The sequence below is a fragment of the Moschus berezovskii genome, chromosome 19 (genome assembly GCF_049115385.1).
Source record: "Moschus berezovskii isolate FMDL1 chromosome 19, NW_MosBer_1.0, whole genome shotgun sequence".
Classification (NCBI taxonomy): Eukaryota; Metazoa; Chordata; class Mammalia; order Artiodactyla; family Moschidae; genus Moschus; species Moschus berezovskii.
The window spans coordinates 57,174,501-57,193,547 of NC_142478.1; the positions used below are offsets into that span (position 1 = coordinate 57,174,501).

Sequence of the window (19,047 nt, forward strand, 5' to 3'; positions counted from 1 at the left end):
AATTTTATAGCATTTTCACTACCTCCAAAAAAAAACATGTAAATTTTAGTTATTACCACTCTAAACACTAAGCAACCACTAATCTACTTTTTGTCTCTGTAGAGTTCCTTATACTGAACTTTCACATGAATGAAATCATGTAATACACGATCTTTTATGTCTGGCTTCTTTTGCTTGCTGCTGGCTGCTGCTGCTGCTGCTAAGTTGCTTCAGTTGTGTCCGACTCTGTGCGACCCCATAGACAGCAGCCCACCAGGCTCCCCCATCCCTGGGATTCTCCAGGCAAGAACACTGGAGTGGGTTGCCATTTATTTCTCCAATGTATGAAAGTGAAAAGTGAAAGTGAAGTCGCTCAGTCATGTCTGACTTGTAGCGATCCCATGGACTGCAGCCTACCAGGCTCCTCCGTCCATGGGATTTTCCAGGCAAGAGTACTGGAGTGGGGTGCCATTGCCTTCTCCAATGCATGAAAGTGAAAAGTGAAAGTGAAGTCGCTCAGTCGTGTCCAACTCTTCCTGACCCCATGGACTGCAGCCTACCAGGCTCCTCCGTCCATGGGATTTTCCAGGCAAGAGTACTGGAGTGGGTGCCACTGTCTTCTCCGTTCTTTCGCTTAGCATAATGTTTTTAAAGTTCATCCATGTTGCAGCAAGTGTCAGTGCTTCATTCCTTTTTGTGGTGGAAGAATATTCCATTGTATGAATACACTACATTTTGTTGATCCGTTCATCCTTTGATGGACACTTGGGTCGTTTCTACCTTTTGACTATAATGAATAATACTGCTGTGAATGTTTACGTACAAGTTTTTGTGTGAATATAAGTTGTCATTTTTTGGGAGTACATACTTTGGAGTGGAATTGCTGGGTATACTTTGCATCTTTTAATCTTGGCTCTTGACCTTTTCTCCCAGTGAAACATTTATCCCACCCACTTCTCTAGCTAGATTCTGCTCATCCTCCAAGACCCAGCCAACATCCTTCCCCATCCACTCAAACACCCCTATATTCCTCAATTCATGGTGACCTTTCTCTCCTCTAAACTTCTAAAGAATCTCTTACCTATACTTGGTACTTCTTTTTTTTCTACAGACATTTTTTTAGCACTGGTCATCATATTTCATTGACGCTTAGACACCATTGCTTGTAAGACACACAGGGCTTTTTTTTTTTTAATGTTCCTCCAAGGAAAAAACTGGTGTCAATTAAACTGTGAGACTCCATCAACTGAAAGCACTTACTGATTTCAGAATTATTAAAAGTGAAAAAAAGATATCTCTTTGAATCAATGAAATTAGGCATTTCAAGACAGTATGCTAGATGTAGCATTCTGAGGATACAGAAATGAGTAACAAAGAGGTTCTGACTTGGAGAGAGGAGAAGTAATACAGAATAATCACAACTGCCTTTTTTGGGGGGGTTAGGCACTAAGCCAAGCACTCTACCTACTATAGTGAATGGATTAATACCTTTGTCACTTGGCATCCATTTTGCTGCCTTCTGGGAAAGCTACCTGGAATTTCCTTTGGGAAACACCTTTCCTAACTCTCCGTGGTTTGAATGGGGCTGTGACCTCTCCCAGGAGTGGGCACCTGACTCAGTCCTGGCCAATCAGGACAGTGATTCCCTATGGACCTGATGATTAGTTCAGATAGATTATGTGGCCCAAGGTAGGGTTAATCAGAACTCTCCTTGAGACATTTTGCCAGAACCATAGGGGAAAAAGGTCCTCTATTGGTTGAGACCACTAGTTACGGAGTGTGAAAGTCTAAAGCAGCACTATCTAATAGGATTTTCTATGCTGATGGATATAGTCTATATTCATGCCCTATAAGACAGTAGCCAGTGGTTATTGAAATGAGGCTAGTATGACCAAGGAAATAAGTTTTTAATCTCAGTTAAAGTTGCTGCATGTGACTTGTGGCTACCATATTGGATAGCACAGTGCTAGAGCTGTGGTGGCTTTGACTTGACATGTGAAGAATGTCATCATTAAGGAAACAATAAAAAAATGAAAGAAGACAGATTCCTGAAGACATCATTTGAGTTCTGGGATGCAGCTATGCTTAAATCTATCATTCTCTTCATTCAGCCAACAAATATTTATTTACTGCCCATTATGTGCTGAATGTTATACAAAAATGAACCAAAAAAAAAAAAAGAGCTACCTTCATGGAACTTACATTCTAGTCAGAGAAAATAGACAACAGACAAATGGATATGATGTAAAATATATAGTATGTCAGATAATGCTTGGTACCAGGGATAAAAATAAACCTGAAAAGGGCCTGCTGGGATAGAGGTGGGAATTGTCATTGTAAATGCAGCAGTGAGGGACAGCTTCACTGAGCTATATTTGAGTGAATACTGGAAGTAAGTGTAGGAGGCAGTTAATACTATGTCTGGGGCTATACTCTTCCAGGCAGAGGGAACAGCAAGGGAAAACTCTCAAGGTAGGAAGATGCTTTGGGTATACTAGAATGTTCATTCCTCCTGGTCTTTCTACACAAGTTAATATGGTTCCTTTTTTGCTTAAGTCACTTGGGTTTTGTTTCTGTTATTTGCCCCCAAATTACTTTTTATTTTTTGCTTAAATCACTTGAGTTGGATTACTATAATTTGCAACTGGAATAATCCTGAGTAACCAAAGTGTGGTAGTCTGGATAATTGTCGTTATTAGTCTCTAAGTTGTGTCTGACTCTTTGTGACCCCATGGGCTATAGCCCGCCAGGCTCTTCTATCTGTGGGATTTCCCAGGCAAGGATACTGGAGTAGGTTGCCATTTCCTTCTCCAGGGGATCTTCCTGACCCGGGGGTTGAACCCACATCTCCTGTATTGGCAGGCAGATTCTTTTCCACTGAGCCACCAGGGAAGCCCAGCCTGAGTAACAGCCCCCCAAATATACCTAATCCTAGGTCCTAATCCCCGCATCTCTGAATATGTTACCTTAAATGACAAAAGAGACTGCATGGGTGCGTGCTCAGTTGCTTCAGTCGTGTCCGCCTCTTTGTGACCCTACGGACTGCAGTCCACCAAGCTCCTCTGTCCTTTGGATTCTCCAGGCAAGAATTCTCCTGGAGTGGGTTGCCATGCCCTCCTCCAGGGGATCTTCCTGACCCAAGGATCAAACCCACGTTTCCTCAGTTTTACCACTGAGCCACTGGGGAACCCCCTCAAAGAGATTGCTGCTGCTGCTAAGTCACTTCAGTCGTGTCCGACTCTGTGCGACCCCATAGACGGCAGCCCGCCAGGCTCCCCCATCCCGGGGATTCTCCAGGCAAGAACACTGGAATAGGTTGCCATTTCCTTCTCCAATGCATGAAAGTGAAAAGTGAAAGTGAAGTCGCTCAGTCGTGTCTGACTCATAGCGACCCCATGGACTGCAGCCCACCAGGCTCCTCCGTCCATGGGATTTTCCAGGCAAGAGTACTGGAGTGGGGTGCCATTGTCTTCTCCAAAGAGACTGCTGCTGCTGCTGCTAAATCGCTTCAGTCGTGTCTGACTCTGTGCCATCCCATAGACGGCAGCCTGCCAGGCTCCCCCGTCCCTGGGATTCTCCAGGCAAGAACACGAGTGGGTTGCCATTTCCTTCTCCAAAAGAGACTGCAGGTGTGATTAAATAAAGATTTGGAGAAAAGGAAATCTGGACTATCTGGGTGGACCCTATAAAGACAAACTGATCTTTATGAACAGAAAGGCAGAGGGAGATTTAACACAGGATAAGAAATCAATGTAGGGGACTTCCCTGGTGGTCCAGTGGTTAAGACTCCATGCTTCCAGTGCAGAGGGCACGGGTTTGATCCCTGGTCGGGGAACTAAGATCCCACGTGCCCCAGAGCAAATAGGCCTGCAGGCCACAGTGAAGGATCCCATGTGCTGCAACAAGGACCCAGTGCAGCCAAATAAATATAAAAATATTTTTTTAAAAGAAAAGAAAAATGAAATCAATGTGACCGTTTAAACAAGATGCTATGCTGCTGGCTTTGAAGCAGGAAGAAGGGGCTATGGGCTAAGAAATGCAAGGAATGCAGTTTTAAAAGGTGGAAAAGGCAAGGAAATGGATTCTCCCCTAGGACTTCCAGAGAGAGCATGGCTCTGCCGGTATCTTGATTTCGGCCCAGTGATACCCATTTTGGACTTCTGACCTCCAGTAAAAAAAATGTGTTGTTTTAAGCCACAAAGTTTGTGTTAATTTGTTACAGCAGCCACAGGAAACTAATAGACGAAGGGTCTCACACATAGGGTTGTTGTGGGATTAGATGTGGTGATGCAGGAAAAGTCCTTGTCACTGAACATGGGCTTACAAAATCCTCCATAAATATGAGCATATTATTAAGACCCAGTGGTCCAGCCTCTTGGCCATTTGTCATTCTCCATCCCTTGACCCACCCTCCCCACATTCCACTTTACAAACAGGCATCACCAACCTGAATTGCCATTTCTGAAAAATTATCTCCTGTTTCTTGGAAGATATCTCCTAGTCGGAATATGGGACACTGTGGATCCCGAGTCTTGTGAAAGGTGCAAGTGCTGTTTAAATCCGGCAAGATGTTTCTCCTGCACATGATGGAAAGCAAACAAGCATCTCTATTGAAAACTGGGATCCATCTCTTTCATGGGAGTGAACCAGTGTGGGACCTGGCACCGTGAGGGCCTGTACAGTGTTGGTCTGTGTGACCAGTAATATATGACAGGAGTGATGGTGTGTCACTTCTGAGATTAGATTATAAGATACAGTGGCTTCTCTCCTGGTTACTATCTTGCATGCTTGCTCTTTGGCTTGGATCACTTGCTCTGGGGAAGCCAGCCACCACGTCCCAAGGGGACTCAAGCAGTTTGAAGGAGAAGTCCACATGGTGAAGAACTGAGTTCTCCTGATGACAGTCACTTGAGTGAGCTTGGAAGAGGATTTTCCAGCCCCAGTCAAGTCTGGAGATGGCTGCAGCCCCCATTGACAGCTTGACTGTATCCTGAGAGACCCTGAGCCAGAACCACCCAATGAAGTCATTCCCAGATGTCACTCTAGGATGCTCAGAAACTATGTGAGAAAAATTAAAGTTTGTTGTTTTTAGCTTCTAAGTGTTGGGGTGATTTGTTACGCAACAGTAGATAACAAATACAGCCAGACATTCTGGGCACTTACGTGGTGTAATTGTGGCCAGGGAAGTCGACATTATTCTTGATGAGTACAGTAAAGTTTTCAGCACTGACCAAAAGTGCAGGCCTGAGAGAGAGAAGTGAAAAATGGGGGTCAGTGACTACAGGGACCAAGGGAGTCAGGGACCACAGGCTCTGATTTCTTGCTTGGGTCAATATGATGGTTGAAGAGAAATGCAATCCAGGGGGGAAAACCTTCCAGAATTCTCCAGCTTCTCCAGGAAGAATTTCTCCCTTCTTAATACCCCATAGAAGGAGTTCCCTGATGGTCCAGTGGTTGATAATCCTTGCTTCCACTGCAGGGGCAGGGGTTCCATCCCTGGTTGGGGAACCGAGATGCCACAGCTGTGTGAGATGGCATAAAAAAAGACTCTGTGGCATTTACTGTAATACTTCTCACTCTGATACAATGGTATGTTTAGGTATGCACAGTGGTGTGTTGGTAAATGTTTAAAAACCAGCTCTCCAGGAAAACAATAAGCCCTGATATTGTAGCAGTTACTGACTATTGTGGTATGAATACCCCCTCCATGGTTGATTTCAAGCTACCGATAGAACATCACTGAATTGGAATTGGGAAGGGATGAGCATAAATGGCTCAGAGTTGGTATAAGCCAGCTCTAGCACACTCCTGTTTGTATTTTCCACAATAAGCTTGGTGATCCTGCAGGGCTGAGACAATAATTTTCTCATCTTGGCATCCTCAGCCTTTGGAGCAGGGCCACACATGCATACTTGACTCTATCATTCCCGCTCTAGAGGCTCTGAGTAGTATAAAATCCTCCATGAGTGAGAGGAGCCCAAATTCTAAACTGACGGAAGGGCCACCCACCATCCATGCATTCATTCCTTCAACAAATATTTATTGTACCGGGAACGGTGCTGGGCCCTTGGGACGCAGCAATGAACAAGACAATCGAGGTTTTTGTCCTGGTGAGGTTGAGAATCTGTTAAAGATGGAGAGAACAGGCTCCACAAAATGATGCCGCTGGTATCCTGTTGCCTGGCACACCTGAGTAAGTGGCAAATAATATACATTGGGAGAAGCACAGGCTAAAGGTGGAGGGTATTTGGAAGGGAAAATCAAGAATAATCTGCTCTGGGGGCTTCCCTGGTGATCCAGTGGTTAAGACTCCATGCTTCCAGGGCAGGGGACATGGGTTCCTTCCCTGGTTGGGGAACTAAGATCCCATATACCGCAAAGCAACTAAGCCTGGGTGCTGCAGCTACTGAGCCCACACACTGTGGAGCCCGTGCTGTCACAAAGATCCTGTGTACCGCAGCTAAAATCCAATACAGTAAAAATTTTTTTTTAAAAAGAATGATCTGCTTTTTATTTCAGGACTTCCAGAGCCCAAGTTTGGCTCTACTTGGGATGTAATTATAGAGAAGGCTGTAATTTTTGCTTTCTACATCAATTCCCCCCCTCTAGCCGTAGCACCTCAATTTTTTCCCTTTAGGAAAGCCAGGTCTCTTCCACTCTCAGTCCACTCTCATCTCCTGCCCATCCCTTACAGCTCCCAGGGTGGGCATATGACCCGGAGCTGGTTTAACAGTGTAATCCACAGAGTCCAAAAGTCTGTTCTTTACATCTGTGTCTCTTTTGCTGTCTTGCATATAGGGTCATCTTTGTGGGAGAAGGAGAGGGTGGGATGATTTGAGAGAATAGCATTGAAACATGTATATTACCATATGTGAAATAGATCACCAGTCCAGGTTCGATGCATTAAACAGGGCGCTCAGGGCTGGTGCACTGGGACGACGCTGAGGGATGGGATGCGGAGGGAGGTGGGGGGGGGTTCAGGATGGAGGACACATCAATTCATGTCAATGATGGCAAAAACCACTAAATATTGCAAAGTAATTAGCGTCTAATTAAAATAAATTAATTAATTTAAAAAATCACATCCCAAATGAAGCAGCTTGAAATTCATGGTAGTCTTAATATAGTCTACATTTTTAATAAATCATCAATTAAAAAATATTTAATCAACCAGCTTTGTGCTGAGCCATCTTGATAGAGATAAAATACCATTTTCACCTCAAAGAGTCCCTAATCTGATTGGAAAATACTAACATAAAAGCAATAATAAAACTATACAATAATGACAGGAAAAAAGCAGTGTAATCCAATCCCCTTGGCTTCAGTGATTGATTCTTTGACTGTCACATGCCTTAGGCCATTGAGAACACCCCGGGATTATTGTGGGAACTATTGGGAAAGAAACACTTGTTTTCTCTAGGATTATTAGTAGCAAGGACCATGTAAACCTGGAGCACCCCAGACCACAGTGAGCGGACAGCCATCATGGAAGAAAAGAACAGCTAGAGGTTGGGGAGAGGAGAAGGTAGAGAAAGAGAGAGAGGAAATCTTAAGACATCATTTAAAGCCTTGATCAAGCCTTGCCTGAAGCTAGTATTTCTGGACTTCTTATTTACGTGAGTCAAAAACACAAGCCAAAAATTAACAGTCCCTTTTTTATTTTTCTGAAGCCAGTTGAAGTTATATTGTCACTTCAGTTCAGTTCAGTAGCTCAGTCGTGTCCGACTCTCCGCGACCCCATGAATCACAGCATGCCAGGCCTCCCTGTCCATCACCAACTCCCGGAGTTCACTCAAACTCATATCCACAGAGTTGGTGATGCCATCCAGCCATCTCATTCTCTGTCATCCCCTTCTCCTCCCGCCCCCAACCTTTCCTAGCATCACATACAAAATCTTGTTTACAACAGATGCCTGCTATTTGCCAGACCCTTTGCCTTTAGAACATCCCACACTTCTGGGCAACATGCTCAGAATCAAAGAACTAAATGGTCCCCTTTATTTTTCTTTCACAGCACTTAAAAATTTGACAGCCCTCTGTGCATGTGTCTTATCTCTTCTATTAGATTGCAAAACCCTTGGGACCTCCTCCATATCTGGGCCTTCTTGTATTTTTTTAAAAAAAAAAAAAGAGCACAATTCTCCCTACTGTCTGATAATGGACGTGCTGGAGAAACAATTAAATGAATCATCTTAGTAATGCTTTTGTATAACATATGAGAAACTGAAGGTAAGGGAGTTACTTGTCCAGGGTCATGTAAAATTGCAGCCCAGGTCCCAGAACACCAGAGATGCACGGTATTTATGTGATGAATGAGTTGCTGGCAGAGCCAGGACTAAAAACTACAGGTAATCAAGAAGCCTCTTGCCTTGAACCAGGGCCTTCTTGAATGTAGGCTCATGTTCCGCCCGGGTCCTAGATAATTTCTTCTGGGACAAAGGATCTTCTCTGACCTACAAATGAACCTGGGTGGTGCCATCAGCGAGTGAGAGCCTGACAAGCTCTCAACCTGACAAGCTGGTACTGCCTAGTGTTTCCCACTCTGACATCAGGAACTTCTGCCTGATGCTTCTAAAAAGTTAGTTTGGGGAAGTTTTCTCTTAGCCCCATAGATGCTGATGGTGTGGCCCTGAGTCACATTTCTCTAGAACTACACTGTCCAACATCCCCTAGGCATGTGTGGCGTGTGTGACGGTTTAAACTGTGTGTGTGTGAGCTCAGTCTCTCAGTCATGTCCAACTCTTTGTGCCCCCATGGACTATAGTCTGCCAGGCTCCTCTGTCCATGGGATTCTCCAGGCAAGAATACTAAGTGGGTGGCCGTTTCCTCCTCCAGGGGATCTTTCTGACCCAGGGATTGGACCCAGGTCTCCTATGTCTTCTGCACTGGAGGCAGATTCTTTACCACTGGGCCACTGGGGAAGCTCAACTATTGAAATTAACCTCAAAATTCATTTCAGTTGTGGTAACCACATTTCAGGTGCTTAATAGCCACATGTAGCTAGTGGCAACCAGATTAGATGGTGGAGGTTCAGAATCTGTCATTGCAGAAAGTTCCATTGGATGGTGCTGGTCTAGAACCACCACACGTCTAGGGGCAGATCATGTGTGTCTTTGTGTGTTATTGGGCACTTTATGGTGTGCCAAGCACAGGGCTCACTTTGCAGTCACCGTACAAGTATCATCTCATTTAATTCTCACAACAGCCCAGTAAGGTTGGTGCAGTTATTTAATCCTCATGTTATTTTTAACTGAAAAAAAAAAAACATATTTTGGCCACGCTGTTTATGGGATCTTAGTTCTCCAACCAGGGTTGGAACCTGCGCCTCCTGCGTTGGACGTGCAGAGTCTGAATCACTGGGCCTGCTGGGGAAGTCCTGTTATTCTCATTTTAAAGACAAGGAAACTGAAACCCAAAGGGGTTAAGGCACTTGTTCAAGGTCACATAGCAAGGGTGCATTAAAGCCCGGATTTGAATCCAGCTCTCCTTATTCTCTGCTGAAATGCATCCCTCCCAGTGTTTTCTGAGATTTAACATCAAGTTCTGCCTTCTGGACCTGACCTTGAGAAGAATCAACACAAATGTGTATGTCACTGTGAACATTTAAGAAAACTTCCTTTCCCTTCCCTTCCGTTTCTCCTCCCTTCCCTTCTTCTTCCTTTTTCCTATTTCCCCTCCCACCTTCTCTTCCTTAATCACCCAGTACAGACACTGACAGTCAGAATGGACCCTGCTATAGCACTAGAGGTGGTGTCTGGAGGTGCCCTGCAAAGTAATGGAACACTCAAGGGGCAGGGGGCACCCAAGGGTGCTTAAGGTAGTAGCTATTTACCAGCTGGTCCAGAATTATATCAATATTTTGACCACAAGCAAGGCCCTCCCAGAGACTGCTAGTGTGTCTGGCCTGGGAGTCACTAAGCCAGTAAGACCCGGAACTTGGGGAGGGAGGGTGGTGCTGAGAAGGAAAGCTGAGCAGTGTTTTGCAGGGCTTCACCTGCTTGAAGCTGCGGGCCACTGTGTCTGTCCCCTCCCTACAACTCACTCTGGAGCCTTTTCCGCTGCCTCGACAGGACACCAGGCGAAGACTTCACAGGTCTTCTGCTTCTCTTTATAATCTATACACCTGCCGGTCTGGATTCCTGTGGAGGGTCAAGGGGTTGTAGAAGCACAGGTGTGAAAGAACTGTGGGAGGAAACTCCACTCCACTCAAGCAAGAGGCTGTTTCTCAATCCAAGCAGTTTTAGTTTCTGTGTAACCTCATCCAAACCACAGGCTTACATAAGAAAAACCAAGCAAGCAACACATCGAACGGTTAAGTTTTTCAAAGAACGATCAAAGAGAAGAGATAGACCACAGATGCTGTTGGATTTTTGCTTGCTTGTTTGTTTCTTCACAAGAAAAGATGCCTGAGAGGGAGGCAGAACAGGGTGCATTCTTTTGCCTGGTATAAATGGACTAGCACATGGCTTCCAGACAGGCATCTGAGTTCCTCTAGGTGTGTACAGCATGGACCAGGATATACAGGGCCATGCAATAAGCATGGCACGTATTTCTGGAGTATCAGTGTGACTAACAGATATTTGAGGGGAAAGTTGGACACAACTAAAGTGACTTAGCACATGTTATAAACACTGATGGCTGGAGAGGATGTGGAGAAAAGGGAGCCCTCCTACACTGTTGGTGGGAATGTAAACTGATACAACCGTTATGGAGAACAGTGTGAGACTCCTTAAAAAACTAACAATAAATCTTCCATATGACCCAGCAATCCCAGTACTGGGCATATACCCTGAGAAAGTCACAATTCTAGACGACAGATGCACCCCAATGTGCATTGCAGCACTGTTTAGAACAGCCAAGTCATAGAAGCAACCTAGATGTCCATCTACAGATGAATGGATAAAGAAGATGTGGAATATTACTCAGCCATGTAAAAGAACAAATGAGTCAGTTCTAGTGAGGTGGGTGAACCTAGAACCTGTTGTACAGAGTGAAGTGAGTCAGAAAGAGAAAAACAAATATCATATATTAACTCACATATACGGAATCTAGAAAAATGATATCAATGAACCTATTTAAAGGAATGGAGAAGCAGATGTAGAGAACGGACTTGTGAACACAGTGGGCTACAGAGAGAGTGGGGCGAATGGAGAAAGTAGCATTGACATATATACACTGTCACGTGTAAAGCAGACAGCTGATGGAAAGTTGCTGTATAGCACAGGGAGCCCAGCCTGGCGCTCTGTGATGACCTAGAGGGGTGTGAAGGAGGGAGGGGAGAGAGGCTCAGGAGGGAGAGGGCATGTGTATATTATGGCTGATTCAAGGTGTTATACGACAGAAACTAACACAACATTGTAAAGCAGTTGTCCTCCACTTCAAAACAAAACAAAACAGTGATATTTTTACTTTTTCTTGTTCTTTTTTGCGAAATTTGTTTTAATTTTATGTGCCTTTTTCAGTTAAAACAGGATCTCTGGAAACTCTGCAGGTTGATATTGCCCCCAGGGGCCCTAGAGGGGGCGGGCGTTACACATTCATGCTTCTCAACCTTTGGGGAAATTCAAGAGGAAACGTGTAGAATACTCAGATGATGCTACTGGGCCGTTCAAATTTTCTATCAGTGAGAACCCTGAAGGGGCTAATTCTGTGAGGTTTTCACGAGCTACCCTCACTGGAAATTGGAGTCACATTCATAGTTAGCAGTTGGTCTTCTGGGTTCAGAGTCGAGGCAGGGGGCAGGCACAGGCTCATCCATGGCCCAAGGAAGTGGCCGAAGGCAGCTGAGAGCCAGAAGCTAAAGAGCTGGGCTTCTCAAACATAACCAGGATTCCAGACCATCCCCCTGCAGGTCTCAGAAAAAGAAACAGAACATACCTTTGCTCAGCGGGCCCAGCCATCCCTTTTTACAACCCCGATCAGAGGAACAGAGCGTCCTGGGCGTGGGGTACTGCAGAAAGAAGGACAAAATAGTGGGGAATAAATTGTGTCTCTAAGATATAGGAGAGCAGATGTCTATGTTCACACAAACATTTGGGTGAAGATAATGCTCAAAAATCGAAACAGCCCAAAGAGCCACCAATCGATGAAAGAACAACTAAAATCTAGGACATTCATGCAATGGAATGTTATTTGGCCATGAAAAGGAATGAATGAAGTACTGATACATGCTACAGTGTAGATGAAATTTGAAACATGATGCTAAGTGAAAGAAGCCAGACAGGAAAGACCACTATTTTATGATTCTGTGTATATGAAATGTTCTGAGCAGGCAAGTCCATAGACAGAAGTGTGATCGGTGGTCGCCAGGAGCTGAGGGAAGTAGGGTACTAAGAGTGGCTGCTAATGGGTATGATGTTCCTTTTTGGAATGATGAAAATGTTCTGGAAACTGACTGAGATGATGTTTGCCCAATTCGGTGAATATACTAGAAACCACTGAGCTAAATGCTTGAAAATGGTGTGTTTTATGGTACATGACTTATATCTCAATAAAAATAAAAATAGGGCCTTCCTTGGTGGTTAAGTGGCTAAGACTCCACACTCCCAATGCAGGAGGCCAGGGTTTGATCCCTGGTCAGGAAGCTAAATCCCTCTCACTGCTACAAAGATGTCACATGCAGCAATGAAGATCCTGCATGCCGCAACTAAGACCTGATGCAGCCAAATAAATGAATACTTTTAAAATTAATAAATATATAAAAATAAGTAAAAGTGTAAGAAGCATATGCCAAGGGCCACTTTCAGGGAACAGCCCTTGGTTTGGAGAGCGGGGGCCTGGATCATGCAGCCTTTGGCTGAGGAACCAAGTGAAGCAGACAGGTGCAGTGGCTCAGCAGGAAATGTGGCAATAAAGGACTCCAGCCAGCCCTCTCTCCTGGCCTGAGAAAAATGAGGTCAGTCAGCTTCCAAGACTAAGGGCTGAGGGCAGAATGAGGAAAAGGAAAGTGAGATGTCTTGGTTTATGCATTCTCGATTTCCCAATTTCTGAGGACCAGGTTTAATGGCCAGTCTTAGGGAGACTGGGGGTTTTGTGAAAATAGGCTCTTCCGTGCAGTGTTACAGAAATTCAGGGGAGGGCCCAGGGCTTGGACTCAGGTGCAACCAGGTTTGGCAATAGCTGCACCATTTTCTAGCTGAATGGCTTTAGCCAGGTTACTTTGCTCTCTGCACTTCAGTTTCCTCGCCTGTAGAAGGGGAATGGACAGATTTGCCTTATATGGTTGTTGTGAAATTAAATGAGTTATGATGAGAAAGGGGTTAGCATGTGGCTTTTGCTTAGTGAATGTTTCCGGTAGTTTTCAGTCTCTTTCACTTTCATGTTGTCTTTTCTTCCCAGGTTGCCTTCTTCCTGTCACCCAGTATGTCCTTGATTTGCTGCTCCTGTGATCCCCGACTATATCATGAACCCTTTGAACACAAGGCCTGGGTTGTGTCTTTGTAGTCTGAGCGCCTGACACATAGTTGGTCTGGATAAATGTGGAAAGAATGAATGAGTGATCATTCAGTGTGGCTCATGGGAAGTTACGTTATTCTGATTATGGATTGGAAAGAAATCTCAGGAAAGAAGATAAACCAATGCTATTTTACTCTCAAGGAGAAATTCCAAAATTTAAAAAAAGGAAAAAGTAATAGACATTAGAATCATCTCTTTTGTGATTGTCACATGTATCAACGATGGCCACAAGTTCTTTGTCACTCTTGCCATTGGGAGAGAGAGCATCTTCCCTTCCCTTTGAAGCTAGGCCTGCCTCTGAGTGAAGAACCATCAGAAGGCAGTGGGAGTAACGCTGTGTCAGCTCTAGTCCTGAGCCTGAGCGGCCCGGAAGGTTCCTTTGGTCTGGGGGATCCTGAGCTGCTGTGAGGAAGTTTGGAAAGACTACGTGGCGAGATCCTGAAAGGAGGAGAAGCCTTAAGAGTCCCCAGAGAGGAAGAGAAGGCCAGCCAAGCCCAGGCCATGAGAGTCCCCACACAGATCCCAAGATCAGCAGAACTGCCCAGCAGAGCTCTGTCAGCCACTGAACTATGAGAGTTCCTAAAACACTCATGGCTTTAGGGACTTCCCTAAAGTGGTTGAGACTTCACCTTCTAATCCAAGGGGTACAGGCTCAGTGCCTGATCAGGGAGCTAACATCCCACACGTCTCACGGCCAAAAACACAAAACATAAAACAGAAGCAATATTGTAACAAATTCAGAAAAGACTTTTAAAAAAATGGTCCACATTAAAAAAAAAAATCTTAAAGAAATGCTCGTGGCTTTAAATCCAGCAGGTTCAGGGTAGTTTGTTATGCAGCAATAGATTATTAGGACCAATGTCTCTTCATTTCGGTGTACATCTGGGGCTTGGACATATTTGCTGGAGACAGATGTCAAGCCCTATTCTTGACTTCCACCTTCTGGTAAGAGTTGCGGGTGGGGTGGGGGGGGGGCTGGTATTGATATGCAAAGAGAGGAGGCAAATTTCACATTAGAGCAACCCAAACCAGCTCAGATCACAGATTAAAATCCCAAGAGTTACATAGTATTCTCCGGGCTGGCATTGCATCCACAGAGCTCAGTCTGAGTGACATACTGTCTGAGAAGGAGTAACTTGTCATTTGGGTCATAACAGCTCGCATTCCATTGTTTTTAGAATGTATTATGCCTTGTTTCCAGCCTGTCACAGAGATTTGCTCATTTGTTTCAATAATCCCAAGAGCTAGGTTTTGCAATCAGCCCCATCTTGCAAATGAATACACCAAGGCACAGAGCCGTGAAGTTACCTGCCCAGAGTCACAAAGGTAATAAGTCAAGTTTTGAACCATTTGCAATCTAGCTCCTAAAACCCAGGCTCTTAATCTCTGCCCTATCCTCTCTTCCTTGACTTCTTTTACAAGTCTCTTTATTGATTTCTTATAAGTCTCAATAACTTGAAAAGTATCTGTGAAAAGTGCCATGGTAGGGGCTGGGGTAGGGGGTGGGAAGAAGAGTGTGAGTAGCAATTTCAGGGTATGGGACAGGAGGGAACCAAAAGCCCCAAACTGGATTCAACTTCAGATGCTGCTGGATAGGGAGATGGAAGGGAATATTTAGTTGGACAGGCACCTGGCTACGTCGTTAGAGTAGCAGGGACATTTAAGGGGAGATGGAGACAAAATAAACGTAGAGAGGTCTCTTTTTAGGGGAGCATTATTGAGATAGACCTGAAGGGAACGTTTGCTTGTTTCCAAATTTAGGTAGAAATGATGGCAAGGACTGTGATGCGAGAGAGCATATCCACACTGAGTTCTCAGACACTCAGAAATCACCAGAGAGGGCCGATGAGCAAGACCCACAGGCAAAGCTGGTGTTCCCCACAGGCGCTGCACCCGCACCTCTCAGTGTTGGGACAGTCCCTGGTAAAAACACAGGCGTCTTACTCGAGAGCAGAACAACAGGAGGGTGTTGCCTAGTAAGACATCACTGTAGACAAACTTATCAGAATAGCTAGTTGTCATTTTACAGAGTGATGGACAAGACTGGGATGGGACAGAACAAGAAACACTTGTTTTTATAGGGAAGAAAGTTCTCCCGAAGAAGGCAGAAGGTTGAGAGAGAGTATGGAGAGGGCAAAGCAAGGTGGGGAAAGAGTGAGTGGATGGTGGTAGTGAGGGTGGGAGACGTCGGGGCTTCCCCACGTCACGCAGAGCCTAAAACTCAAGAAGTGCAATGAAATATCAAACTTTCACTGTCTGACATCTTCCCAGGCTGGCCGTGCAGGCAGTTCACAGTGAACAGTGGGAGAAGTTGTGAATAAGGACAGCTGAATTTTAAGTCTGGCTCTGCCTCCAGCAAGCTGTGTGATATGGGGAAGGTCACTGAACCTCTCTGATCTTTGTGCTGACCTGTAAAATAAGGCTGGGAGTGCTGTTACCCCGCTAAAGTTGTTGTGAGGCTCCACTAAAACATGAGACGCTGTGCAAACGCCAAGGATCCCTGCTGCCCCAAGCTGCTCCGGGAGCAAGCGATGGAGAAAGCAGGCCTCGAGCTGCATAGGCTCCTAGTGCTGCAGCTGGAGACCCAGGGCGACAGACAGAGATCTGGTGGTTACAGAGCGAGAAATGCAGGGTCTTCTCACCCCTTCCAGCCAGCCCAGATCTACACCCCTGCTCTGTAACAAGCAGAGGCTCAGTCAATATTTGTGGGCTCCACAACACCCCTGGTCCCAATTTCTATTTCCTCTGAACTGCGCCTCCTCCAGGAACTCTTATCACCTGTCCCTTCCTCCTTACCTCGGGACACAACCCTTGCTCTTGGCCTTCTGTCTTGAGAAAGTTTGTCATCATAAAAAAGGAGTTCCCCTGCAGAGAAAAAAGAGAGAAGGCAAAATGGCAAGCCCTTTGAGAACAGAACTGCTTAATCATAGTAATTCAACTGGCTAAGTGCCTGGGGGCGAACCTTTCCACTCTTCTAAGCTTCAGTCTAGAAATCTGGGTCTGGGAAGTAAATCGACTACCCAGAGCGCTTAATATCCAAGCTGGATGAGCCGCCCTGCTGAGCCGAGGGAGAGCGGAGGAACATTCAAATTGATTGAGCACTCATTTTCCAGTCCAGCCTCAAAAGCAGCCTTTTCATTTTGGGGGACACAGTAAGTCCCATTACACTGAAAACCAAAAGATGTGGGGAGGCAGAGGTGGGGTTGTTACCTCCATCAGAATGCTGTTCAGATTATCCAGGACTTTAATGAACGGGTCATAGGGCATCCCACCACCTGCGCAATAGGTGGAGATTTTAATGACCCTCTGTTAGAAACAAATGGATAGCAGCTTGGCTTTTATGGTTTTTCAAAGCTTTCCAGCTTCCAGGGGCTGCCAATGGGCCCTTTTGTCCCTCTTACCACCCCCCTCCATCTGTTCTTTGGTGTTCTCAACTCTACTTCAGTCTCTCCCTTTTGAGAATTCTAGGTTCATTTTCTCTTTTTGCGGATTGAGACAATCTCAAGCCCTTTCGCTATGGTCCACACCCTTCCATTCTTTGTCATCTATAGCCTTCCCTTGTGCAAAACTGCAGTCAAGAGTTTTCCTGGAGACATTTTGTTGATAAAATGCCACACAAACAATACTGAAGGGTTGGTCCCCTCAAGGCAGAAAGTTCTTTGCCCTTCTGGATCTAAGCAAAACTTGCTGACTTGATGGCCCTGCTTCTGAAAAGCTATGTATAAATAAAGTTTGAGTGAACCAAATCATGTTTTCAATGCCCCAGGACACACTGCTATTTTGAGAAACCCTGTGGGACTTGATAAAGCAAAGTATCACCTCCTTTGAGTGGCTGCATCTGACCCAATTTTGCAATTTTTAGGTTTTCTCAGTTGGGATTTTCACAGAGCTTTTTAAATGGGGCCAGTGTTTTTCTGGAGCGAGTCTCTAGGTCCCAGGGGAGGAGGAAGAGGCCCTGGGGACAGTGACCAGGGACGAGTCCTGGGAGGATGCTGACAGGTGCTCACCTGCAAGGGGAAGGTGTAATCTGCCATGTCAAAGACACTCCGCATAACCTTCTTCTGTCCGTTCTCCATAATCTCCTTTTTCACCTCTGCTATCCCTTTTATCTTGCTGTGCACAGAACTGATGACAGGCTCTTTCCGTTGGTACCTCTTGTCACTCACCAAAGCAAAGCTAAATGACAGACACAGAAAAGCATCAGCGATTTTCTCAAGGGAGACACAGTGCTGTGATTTTGGATTCAGGAACTGAAAGCCAGCTCCATTAAAATCCAGGCTTTGCTGGGTGACTTTGTGCAAGTGACTCGCCTTCTCTGTGACTCATTTTCCTTAACTGTAAAATGGGAAGAATAGTTATACCTACCTCATGGGGTTGTTTTGAGGATGGACTGAGATACCCATGCAAACTCCTCAGCACTGTATCTGGCTCATAGTGAGCTTTCACCATGTAGAAACTGTTGTCCCCAATACCAGTCTCTAATATCACCTAATATAGACCTTAATTTATAGATAGCCTTCTCAAATAGTGAAGTCCACACCAGGTCAGTCCATCAGCTTTGTTCTGGGACTCAGTAACACATTAGCATCTACCTAAGGGTTTGTTCCAGGTATTCCAACTGGCGCTAGTGGTAAAGAACCTGCCTGCCTAATGCAGGAAACATAAGAGACCTGGGTTCAATCCCTGAGTGAGGAAGATCCTCTGGAAGAGAGCATGGCAACCCACTCCAGTATTCTTGCCTGGAGAATCCCATGGACAGAGGAGCCTGGCAGGCTACAATCCATAGTGTCACAAAGAGTCAGACACGACTGAAGCAACTTAATATGCACACACACACACGTCTAGCAGGTCAGCTTCCTGTTTTCTAGAAACACCTGCCTGGTTTAAAATAGCATTGGTAATAGCAGCTTATGCTTTATCGAGTACTTAGTACCTGTTCTAAATGCATCACCTCCTTTAGTGCTCACAACAGTGATAGGAGACAGTTCCTGTAATCATCCCGCTTTTGTAGATGAGAGAATGGGCTCAAAGAGGTGAAGGAACTTGCCCAAGATCTCACAGGTCATCAGTGGCAGGCCTGAGGTCTTTAACTGGTCTACCGTAGAGCCCAGAGCAAGACCTCTTAACCATGTGCTATATTTGTTCATACATGATATGGCTTTGCCTCTGGTTTCCTGCCTTCTGATCTATTAATAAGAGGGAAGGAAATAGCAACCCACTCCATTGTTCTTGCCTGGAGAATCCCAGGGACGGGGGAGCCTGGTGGGCTGCCGTCTATGGGGTCGCACAGAGTCGGACACGACTGAAGCGACTTAGCAGCAGCAGCAGCAGCAGCCTTCTTTAGAATATGACTCTAAGTTATTATGGTGGGGGAAAGAGAGGGGAAAAGTGGGATTGATAACTAAAAATGGTAGATTCCATCTCCATTTATCCATTTCCTGTTTCCCATTGCCCTGAATAATTGAATTTATTTTATTTATTTATTTTTTTGCTGTCCCATGCATCATATGGGATCCTAGTTCCCAGACCAGGGATCAAACACATGCCTCCCCTGCAGTGGAAGTGTGGAGTCTTAACCACTGGACCACCAGGGAAATCCCTTAAGAGTTTGTT

At 45.2% G+C, this 19,047-nt stretch overlaps 1 protein-coding gene across 2 annotated transcripts in view; it reads right to left on the bottom strand.

The window, feature by feature from the left end:
• Positions 1-19,047, bottom strand: part of P2RX7 (purinergic receptor P2X 7) — a 64,207-nt gene that overhangs the window by 16,487 nt on the left and 28,673 nt on the right. For both annotated transcript variants that reach the window (XM_055405466.2, XM_088828167.1), the window contains exons 2-7: positions 17,442-17,610; positions 16,231-16,299; positions 11,857-11,929; positions 10,022-10,118; positions 5,143-5,223; positions 4,427-4,556 (exon numbers count right to left, since the gene is read on the bottom strand). In XM_055405466.2, the coding sequence (XP_055261441.2) occupies positions 4,427-4,556; positions 5,143-5,223; positions 10,022-10,118; positions 11,857-11,929; positions 16,231-16,299; positions 17,442-17,610 (619 nt within the window). The remainder of the gene's footprint in view (positions 1-4,426; positions 4,557-5,142; positions 5,224-10,021; positions 10,119-11,856; positions 11,930-16,230; positions 16,300-17,441; positions 17,611-19,047) is intronic.